Source organism: Mchenga conophoros, linkage group LG23 (genome assembly GCF_057382185.1).
Source record: "Mchenga conophoros isolate Kocher_MC1m ecotype Shallow Benthic linkage group LG23, M_conophoros_male_GT1.1, whole genome shotgun sequence".
In the NCBI taxonomy this organism is placed as follows: Eukaryota; Metazoa; Chordata; class Actinopteri; order Cichliformes; family Cichlidae; genus Mchenga; species Mchenga conophoros.
In genome coordinates, this window is record NC_140547.1 from 14,956,066 (window position 1) to 14,966,682 (window position 10,617).

Consider the following 10,617-nt stretch of genomic DNA (forward strand, 5'->3'; position numbering starts at 1 on the left):
AAACTTTTTTTATATCTGTTCTTTCGCAGATTAATGTAATTTCTGGGATTATCAGTCAAAAAATAGAAGGAAATTTTAAACAACTTCTGTAATCTGTTGCTATTTTAAATGTGCTTTATGAATAAAATTGGACTCCGGCTTTTGCATCTTCTTGAATGAAGGTTTGCGTTTAAAAGGAAATTAATTTGGACTCGAGTTTGAATTAAAGCTTCTACAATTCAATCAGTATCATTACTTCTTTATTCATTCAGTTCTTCTCCATCTAATAAACTTTATAAGTTTATTTGCTAATGTAAGTGTATTTGTACAAAAGACAAACAAACAAACAATCAGACATGAGCAGTCCTCGCGGTGTGTCTGGGCCCGGACAGAAAGTCTTTAGGACTGGACTTAGGCTATTCGGGCCTATATTAAATACCTCCTTTACTTCTGTAAAATGTCTTTAAATGTGTCTTTTTGGGGGGTCGGGTAGAGAGAGAAAGTCCTGCAATGTGGTTCCGATGCAGTTACTCACATCACGTGTTCAACCAGGTTTCTGGTCAGCGTCTTAATTTTGCGTTTTACCGCGGGTGCGGCGTGCCGGGCATGGGGTTAGACATGGGGTTTAGTGCCGGTTGCCCCCCCGGCCCAAGGCCATGAATGAGCACCCTCGGGACAAGAGGTCTCTGGAGGCTGGGATGCGGCGAGGAAGGAGTCCGGTACATACTGCTGTACATGGCTGCGGCCGCCGCGGCTGCCGTCGTGCTGTCCACGGTGCCCAGCAGGCTCGGGTGGTAGAAATAGGGCGACGGGAACATTCTCTGTAAGGCCGAGTAGTTTCCTGCTTCAGCCAGGAGCTCTAATCCGACCGCCGTTTGCCTCTTCCACTTCGTCCTGGAAATCAAAATACAACAGATGAATTATTTAATCACTTCGCTCTCTTGCTGATTTCCCAAACGCCCCTTTAATCGGTATGCAGAGGCCTAATTATTGCGGGCACGAATATATGGTTATGGTTTAATTAGGCAAAAGAGAGAAGGAGATGGGGGGAAATACACTTCAGTCCAAACTTAGCTAAACCTACTTTTCTCACACCTGTACAAAATATAATGCACGCACATTCTTTCAATTTCAGATCAAGTTTTACTGTGAAGGGTAGCGGGATAAAATGTAAAGGGCCTTGTAGTGAGATTATTTTAGAAACTCTGAAAGACTGGAGGAGTAAGAAGCACAAGTTCCATATTTATAGCGCAGGAAAAATATAAATCAGGACACTTCCAGTAATTAAACAAATGCACCAATTTATTATTGCTGAAATAATTTATGTAATAAGACTTAATGAATATTACAAAACTGAATATAAAAAAGACAAATAATATATTTTCATATGATCTACAATGTCCGAAATTACATACACTTCCTTATTTTACACATCATCTCCTGATCAACGTGTCATCATGTCAGCCTCACATTTGTCCACAAATACTCAGAAAATAAAACTTGCTTATTTTTCTATTTGTCTGTTTTTATACGGAATAAAAATGAAACATGATCAAAATCTATTTTTTTTTCCAGAACGACAATTAAATCAATTAAAATACGAGATTCTTTTGTGGTGTAATTTATTTTCTCCCTCCACGTGGATTAGAAATGTTAAGATCACGCAGCGCAAAAATATAACCAACGCAGATCTTTGTAAGTGGCTGAAAAACACTTTTAAAAAAAATAAAAGTATCAATTAATAAGTCAGATTGATTTTCATAAGTGCTTGCAAACCCGATCTTTAGATTTAAATACCCAGTGTTGGCCGATATAACAGCTGTATTCATTTGTTTTACAGAGCCAAAAGGGGTTCTTGCTCCCCAGTTTGACCTCGTCTCGCTCGTTGTGTCTGCAGCAGTTATTAAAAATGATGGCCGCTTACCGTCTGTTTTGGTACCAGGTCTTGACTTGTGTGTCTGTCAGGTTGAGAGCCGCGGCCAGGTCCATGCGGTCCTGCACGCTGAGGTATTTTTGTCGCTCAAAGCTCCTCTCAAGCTGGTTGAGCTGGTGGTCGGTAAAGGCTGTCCGTGCTTTGCGAGGTTTTTTCGTGCGCACCGGCGGACTGTCTCTGCTACTGGAGATTTCCCGGTCACCCTCTTCTTTAGTCCCTATAGGCGCAGAGCAAGGCGGATGAATTGTGGTTAACCATAAAAGGCCTGCTGGAAATTTTCTTCACACACCAACGTTTTTTAAGTCTTCCTCCCAACACCGACACTCGAATAATAACCTCGCAGAGGCGTGCGTGCGTCACCTCCACTCAAACTTTGACCAACTTTGTACAAATACTTCCTTCAGCCACACGTGGGGCAAGACAACAGCAATAAAAGAAACGTCTGCATTTGATACCTGAAGATTTCTTTTTTCTATCATAAAACGAGAAATCAATATATCAATCCATCTCTATTTGTAGTTGTGTTTCAGTGCTCCATAATCCCCCCTCCAGGAAGAACAATAATCTCTCTAATTGACCCACTAGGGAGGCCCCGCGCACGGGGAGAATCACCAGGCATACATCTGTTTTCACATCTATTAGACTAATAAAGGAAGCTGGAACTAAGACAACGAGCGCTATTATTATTATCATTATTATTATTATTATTATTATTATTATTACCATCATCATTATTATTCTTATTATTATTATTGAGTCCCTGGCTCATCCTGAACTCTACTGTATTGAAAATGTGAATTTAACAAGCCTGCTAGTATGACGAGCTCTTACCCTTGCATTTCATTTCGATCTGAATGTCGTCTCTTTTGTCCAACTTGCTTCTGTTCTCGTCTTCTTCCAGCTTGGGCCTGAAGCCGTCCGGAGCCGTGGCACTTTCTGGTTTTGGTGTGTGATGGGGTGAGGATACACTGGTGCTGTAAGGTGCGCAGGCAGCCAGGGGTTTGCTGTCGCCTAAAATGTCTTTGATTAAAAAGGAGGAGGTGGCAGTCCTCGGGGCGCAGCCGGCCCCGGCGAGCGGCTGCTGCTGCTGCTGAGGCGACAGCGGCAAACTCTGCGGCTGGTTGTGGTGATGGTGGTGATGCTGAAGGCTGTCCTGGACCAGATGCGGATCGGCGGCGTGCTCCATGGTGACCGAGATGGGGGACGAGGGAGCGGTTCCCACAGTGTCTATCTCCGAGCATGGCGACGGGGTCGCCTGGCTCCTGAAATCCGCTGTCCTGCTGTCGAGCCGAAAATCTCCGTTCATTAGCACAGGGTTACCAGAGTTAGACGCGCTGGATAAAATAGTGTCTATCCCAAAACTCGACCCGCTGGATCCTTCCATATTAAGAAAGGACGGATGAAGTCTTCATAACAACAGCGAGATGCTTCTCCTCCGGCGCAAATCACAAGAAAGTCAGCGAAATTAACTCGGAGTTAGAAAAAAAATAATTAAATAAATGAAATCAATTTTTTTTAAAAGAGCTGAGAAATAAACCCCGGAGAGAGACAAAATCCACGTTTACAGGCGGCTCACACAGCTTATGGTCCACGAAGTTACATTCAGTGAAAATGCGAAAAAGCAAAGTGTGGGTCTGCGTAGTCCACGTCCCTTTTTGTGTTTGGATATTGAACTTTGTGTTAAAAGTTGAGGCGTATAGAGAGATATACATAGGGCTGACTCCTCGACATCAGGCTCCCCCTTTTTGCTGCTAATCGCTTCAGTGTAGCTCTACAATGACTTCCTATACTGACGTCACGGCCCACGGCGAGGGGGAATTAATATTTTCTCCTTTATAATAAACACTCGACGCCTTTTTCTCTCTCCCCCTCCACTTCCCCACCCACCTTCCTCCTCTCCCATTGGTTCGCGTCCTGACCGGCTCGGGCACCTCACCAATCAGCGAGTTGTTTCTTTATCTAGGTAGTTCAATCCAACCATTGCACCGAGTTTAGTGCAGGTCTTTAAAAAAAAAAGGGAGGAAAAAAAAAACACGCGTGTGCTTTAAGGCCAAACTGGGAACATTTCATATTAAATCCTGGCCGTCAAGAAAAAGCTACAGATGTGGGAATTTAAAAGAAAAAGAAAAATTAAATTCAGATTTGAAATAATTTTATAAAGCGAAAAAAAAGTCCTCAGTGGAAACTCCAGCATGGTAGGATGAAGTACAAACATTTACTTTATTTTCCAGCCGTCAAACTCTTTTTAAAGCTTTCTTTATCCTCGTAGACGATAAAAGAAAAGTGCAGCTGTTGCCAGATTTGACCACAGCCAAATTCCAGCCCTGATTTATTATTTTAAAAATAGTTTGTGGAGATAAAAAGCTAAATATCAGATCAGATGTTTGTGCGCCCTGAGAACCGGCTCCAGTGTCGCTGCTGGCATCTGATCTATCTTTAAGGATATATTCTAGGAGCCGCAAGGTCGACATATTTAGGAGCGGGGAGGAGTGGGGACTGTCATGACAGCGCATCTTGTTAATAACCATGTCACCCTAATTAGTAAAGTAATTATGAGGTGCTAATGAGCGTTCAAAGGTAGTAGAAATTCAGCACTTTTCCCCTCTCCATGTGGATCTGAAGGATGCGGAGGAAGAAAAAAAAAAACTGCGGCTCAAGCTGACAAAGTGTCTGCGGAGAGAGGCTCCACACTCTCCGGATGATGGGAAACGCCACTTCTTGTAGGTAGGCGAATGTAGCAGCACGTTTCTCTCTCTGTTTGGCAGACGCGTGTAATTTCTCTCAGATGGAATCTTTTCCTCTCTCCACAGCCACTGCGACCTTTCTGGAATTTGATGCAGGGACATCGGAAAGGGTTCATTTATTATTCTTCTTATGATTATTGTTGTTATTTCTTTTTCTCTTTTTTTCTGCTCCTTCAGCAGGTGGGCAGGGAAGACGGTGCTGGTGTTGATTATTCATGTGAAGGGGAGGAAGATTTTTTTTTGCTGTCCAAAATCCGGATTTGTAGGTTTGTTCCTAATTTATTTATTCATTTAAAAATAATAACACCGGGGATTTAAAACAGCAAAGTGTTTTTTTTATTTATTTTGAATTCATAGAGCTTTTATTTTTAACAAATTTGGAATCTAATATATACTTATTACTTTGCTTAAAAACAAAATAACTATATTTATTTATTCGTTTATTTGTTAGGAACGGCACCATAATTAAAATTAAAACGTTTGTGTTAATTAAATAATTTAAATATCTATTATTACCTAACTGCATAAATATTGTATAAATATTATTCACGTATAGAAAACGTTCAGTGCGGTGTAATATGAATATTTTCATTGCAAAATAATGTCTCTCTTAATCTAAATATGTTTGGGGGGGTTTTCTTTAAGATTTTAAACAAAGTCTATTACATTTCCTAACCTTATTTCATAATTGTTTAAATGAAAAGCCGCGGACACTAAGAAGATTAAAATGATGTTTTACCTCTGGATCATCTCAGCTGATGTTGCCCTCCTCCAGCGTGAGATGCAGGCAGGCTTTAAACACAAGGCGGCGACAAAGCGTGACCCGGCGGTGCTGGAATGAAGTTCACGAGCAAACTGGGGCCTCAGCTGCCCTTTAATGAGTCGCATTGCTTCGCATTTAACTTATACAACTTATTTTAAAATAGTTATCGATCACGGATGAAGCTCCAAAAATAAAACAAAGATTTCGAGCACAACATGACACACATGGCTGTAAAGTGCATCATCCCCGCGGTGGAGAGCCAATTAGAATATCCTGTCCACATGCAGCCTGTAATCGGGCCTTTTCTGAGCCTTATTCCCTACAAATCGCATAGATCGGATCAAAGCGATGCTTAAACACGTCAGTCAATGTGTGGAGAGGCGCATGGGCAGCTCATCAACTGCAAACAGGAACAATCAATCGCTTTATTAGGTTTAAGGCGCCGCAGGAGCAAATTGAATGCTACCAGTTAGAGTATCGTCTTATTGGCCTCAGCTGATGGTCGATGATGGGACGGTGTAACAGTGGCTGGCACCATATTGATTCTCTGGCGGCTTTGCGTGTAAGCTGTCACTTCACCGCTGGCGACCTTTAGGTTGCACAGTTGCAGCGTTTACGCAGAGACACCCCCGCATTTAGCCTGTCAGTCACTGCGGGGATGGAGGGTGGTGTCGTTAGGAGGATGCTGCGACAGCCGGACACGCACGGAGAGGTGGAGGAGTTTCACAAAAGACAAGTTAAAAAAAAAGAAAGAAAACAAACAAACTTAACAGTCGGCTGTAGTGTTTATCTAATGAGAATGAATTCATGGTTTGCAGCTTGCCTTATGACCGCAGACTTGAGATCTCACTCAGTTATATATTTTTAATTTTCATGAGCAACGTCATTAAAAGGAGGATCCAATCAGGACAGGAGGAGGCCTATTTAGAGATTTATTTTAATTATGCAAGTAAAAATGCCACTTTTCCTATTTTAGTACCTACAGCTTTAAATGTTATGTGTCACGCTTTGTCTGTCAAGCAGTATTACAAATATTTTAATAATACATCATAACACTTTACACATTCAGGGGCCAGTAAAACAAAAGTTAGAGTGACTGAGAAGCATTTCAGTATGTGTATTGATTTTTTTCTGCTTGGAATTCAGAACACAGTTATATTTAAATCCAAGTTTATCAGCTACTAAAGTGCCTGATTAACATAAGCCCATAACACTGCACAAGCTAAGAGGACAATGGGTCTTTTTGTGGATTTCTATATGATCTAAGCTACTATTACTATTCATCAATAAATAAATGTTAATATGAATTTTAAGCTTTAGTATAACTTTTATAATTTTGCTAAAATATCTCAAATTAGACACAACAGAGCCAAGTGCTGCATGCAGCAGTTCACATTGTTGTGCCGTAAAAATGGCTTAAGTGTCAGTGTCAGCATACGGGCTGTGACTGACCATCCCATCACAGATGGTGGGAATAGGATGGGAAGTATTGCATTGATTAAAAGCTGCAAAAGGACAACAACAAGGACAGCAGGTATGTATGAAGTCAGAGTATCACATTGAAAAATAAAACCTGTATCACCCACACGTCACTAATGTTAGGTGGTCAGTGTTTAAGAGGGAGAAATACATTTTTTTAAAAGAATAATTGTTTGAGTCCCTGCGGGAATTTGGGATTCTTCACAAATCTTTTCCCAGAAATCTACGTCTTGAAAAATTGGTGCATATCAGCTTGTTGCAATGATGACCTCTAGTAAAGAAAACAAATAAAAATGCAAAAAATTAACTGGGTGCCTAGAGGTCCTCTGTGTTTTGAAATATCCAGCTCTGGCAAATATCACACACTTAACCTTTTTTGGTGTGTGTGCGTGTGTGTGTGTGCGTGTGTGTGTGGCCAAGAGAAACCACAAGAGAATTGTTGGTTCAGTGAAGAACTGGTGGAAAGAAAAACAAACAGGGTGAATTTGACACCAGTAGAGAGATGTCTTAATTTTGTTCAGAATTGCTGCTGACACAGAAAACCTCTGCTGATCCCAAAGTTTGTCCTTTATTATGTCGGATATCAAAATATGTTTTGCATCTTTTTTTTTCTGAATGTTTTAGAGTTTACCAATAGTGAGGCTGCGGCACTTGAATTTAATTTGGATCGACCCTCTGTGGGAGATGTTGGCACAACTGTTGAAGTAGTTTGCTAAACTCTGACCTCATAGCAAGCTGAGTAACACCCCCCCTAACGTTAAACTTTACATCAGCTGACCAAAAGCTGTTCCGAGGAGTCTGACAGCGAAGGCAGATGCTATAAACGTGAACACAAAGTTATGCAATCAAATCAGAACCTTCCTGGCCAACATTTTTGTGAATATGTTAATATAGCCTCTCTGTTTACCACTAAAACCCACTGAAAAATATTTAACAGATGGTTTATGACACATGTTGTTGCAATGTAGCTGTAATCACATATAGTATCAATGAACATGTGAGGGTTCTCTATAACCACACAATACATCATATGCATGACATCATATGTCATAAAAGCTGTTTTACACAAACAAATTCTTCAAAAAAAAAAAAAAAAACTTAACTCGAAGGTCATTTGTTAGGCTTTTTTTGTGATTTTCAGCCACATCTAATTGCATCAGCAAATATAACAGACATGTTAATAAAGCCTTAAAAATATCTTATGTGTTTAGCCTCGTGATAAGCCAGTTATTCACCATTTATATTACTCTTATGAGTACTCTGAAGGCGTAAAATGAAGTGGTTTATTTAGCACGTTGACCCACTATTGATTTAACTCGACCTGGATACTGCAGTTGCCAGTTTAAAAGTTCAGACTAAATAACAGAAAGAACTCTTGACTGTTTGACATAATAAATAGATGAGTTATCAATGGCCCATCAATCTAAAAGAATTGTGTGCCAATGTTCACACCAATTATTCTCTTTGAGACCATATGGACAACCTAGTTCTCTGCTGTCAAACATTTTTCATTTTATGTGGTGAAATAAGGCAAAGATATGACAATATGCCGATGGGAAGCAAATTCCAATGGTAATTTAGATCTTTGAAGCTCTGGAATTAAAGGTTGGAGCGTTAAAGTGACCTGACATTTAAGATGGAAACACTGTATATTATTTCAACTTCTACACATCACGCAATAACGAAACATGTGACATTCAAGTTCAGATTTGAAGTGCCCGTTAGAGTTATTATATGCCATGAAATTCTAAGATTGATACAAGGAAGAGAGTAAAATCTACTTTTATTCATCAAGCCTTAGCAACCTTGAAATTTGCAATTTTTTTGCCTCCTATGAGAAACAAATATGCTAAAAATGTTCATGTTAAGTATATTTTTTAAATGTGCGTTTTAAAATCTCTTTTACTGCCATGTCAATTATTAAAGGAAAGCAGCGTCAATGCAAAGAGTTCTTCTGTCTGAGGTACATGATCAGAAATGCTTAGGGAGTGGAGAACACATTGATTTGAGTGTGTTCCAAACACAGGCTGGCCCTGACAAGGTTGTTATAACAGTCGGAGGGGTCTATACAATCACTTAATTACCAAAGCTGTCAGTCAAAGATGGTCGCTGCTGGCTCCATCTATGGCTGTGAGCGGCGTTCCACTCGCAGCCTCCCTGAGTGATTGATCCATGCTGATGGCATCGCAGAAATAATTACAACTCGTCTCCTGATGTGTGATTCCATACCACATTCACGCTTCACGAAGGTAATCGGGGGGATCAGGAGGGGTCAGTGCCATTTCCTATTACCTGAAGTCCAAGCAAAGGAGTAAAACAATGCAAACAGAGTGAGGCGGGGAGAAAAGACGAAGGAGGGGGGGTGAACAGAGGTGGATGGTAGACATTACGAATAGCCAAGGAAGCTTAGGTACACTTTGTCAAATTATGCTGTGATTTTTTTTCCCCCTCCAGAAACACCACATACTGCAACAGATTGATGGTGTCCAACACGGGGTAATGGAAATTCAGAACAATCACAGGGTCATTAAGCTGATTGGCATCACAATTGTCAAGCTGTTGGAGGCTAAATGGGGAGGAGGAGTGCAGCTCATTCACAAGACTCTGCTCTCCTGACAGAAGCAATTGGTGCCTGAAGTCATTTTGAAAACAGTGATGGAGTTTGGTTTTAAAATGTGTAGGTGTGCGAGCATTTCCACCTCTGCAGGGCGCATTGTGAAGAAAACTGATGTCTGATAACACTCCTATCATCTCCAGCCTTTAAAAGGTGTCAGTAAAACAGCAGAAATCTGAGCGTTTGAAGCATTTTGTTCTTTTTCCCTTTCCAGAGAAATCCAGTGTCAGACACACATTTAAGTCTCAATGCAATTTGTGATTTTCCTCATTTGGAGTGTTTACAAATTTGCACACATTTGCACCAATCCCTCTGAAAATCTCTCCCTTCTAATTTTGTTTAGTATTATTGCTCATTCAACATGTCAGCGACTCTTCTCTTCATAGATATTAAGAATGAAGCGTCACTGCCTCTATATTAACTGACAGGGAAATGAAGCCCAAATTGTGGAGTCTGTCACAGAGTTTCAGAGTGCTGTGTGGAGGCATTCATATTCACAGTGAAAGCATTAACCACTTTAACTGTTTCCCTGGTCTTGACACAGCATCAGGAGGACTGGCAAAAACACGGTGAATGTGTACCCATCCTTCAAATCCTGACAGCACTCAGTCGTCGCACCGTAAACAAACAAACAAAAAAAAAAGAACATGCAGAGAACACAAACAAGACAATGTAAATCGGGAATCAAGCGAGTAAACAATGTACATATGGTATCTGCACCTGAAGGGACCATCCCATTCTCCTCGTGTTGCTGCGAGAGCAGGCAGAGAAGGGGGGATGATGTCACTAATGAACCCTGCAAAATACGGCGGTGAATAATGAAACACAACACTGCATTTTGCAACAGAAAGAATAAAAGGTGAGATCATCAGCAAGCAAGGGAGGCAAGAGTGAAAGAAAGCAAGCAATGATTAAATGATCAAAAGCTGGCAGAGCGAGTCTATGTGTCACTGCAAGGCACACTCATCTACCCACAAGTGAAAGTTAGGTTTCAAGCACAGTGTAATTATAGCTGGGGATGTCAGTTTGACATTAATGCAGCCAGCAGAAATTCTCTAATTGGCCTCAGAGGAGAAAGTGAACCAGAAAATATATTAACATTTTA

The 10,617-nt window shown here is 40.8% G+C and overlaps 1 protein-coding gene across 1 annotated transcript; it reads right to left on the reverse strand.

The window, feature by feature from the left end:
* Positions 1 to 222: 222 nt before the first annotated feature.
* On the reverse strand, positions 223 to 3,708 carry barhl2 (BarH-like homeobox 2). Its single transcript, XM_085265669.1, has 3 exons — positions 2,744 to 3,708; positions 1,904 to 2,129; positions 223 to 873 (listed from the first exon to the last, which is right to left on the reverse strand). The coding sequence occupies exons 1-3, from the start codon at positions 3,294 to 3,296 to the stop codon at positions 561 to 563; spliced, it is 1,092 nt and encodes a 363-aa protein (XP_085121795.1). The 5' UTR covers positions 3,297 to 3,708; the 3' UTR covers positions 223 to 560.
* Between the last annotated feature and the right edge of the window lie 6,909 nt (positions 3,709 to 10,617).

Bases quoted from the DNA above. Each gene is read 5' to 3' on its own strand.
- barhl2 (XM_085265669.1), bottom strand. From the start codon at position 3,296: ATGGAAGGATCCAGCGGGTCGAGTTTTGGGATAGACACTATTTTATCC. The intron at 2,130-2,743 runs GTAAGAGCTCGT...CTGCGCCTATAG, and splicing joins GATCGAAATGAAATGCAAGG to GGACTAAAGAAGAGGGTGAC. The intron at 874-1,903 runs GTAAGCGGCCAT...TTTGATTTCCAG, and splicing joins ACCTGGTACCAAAACAGACG to GACGAAGTGGAAGAGGCAAA.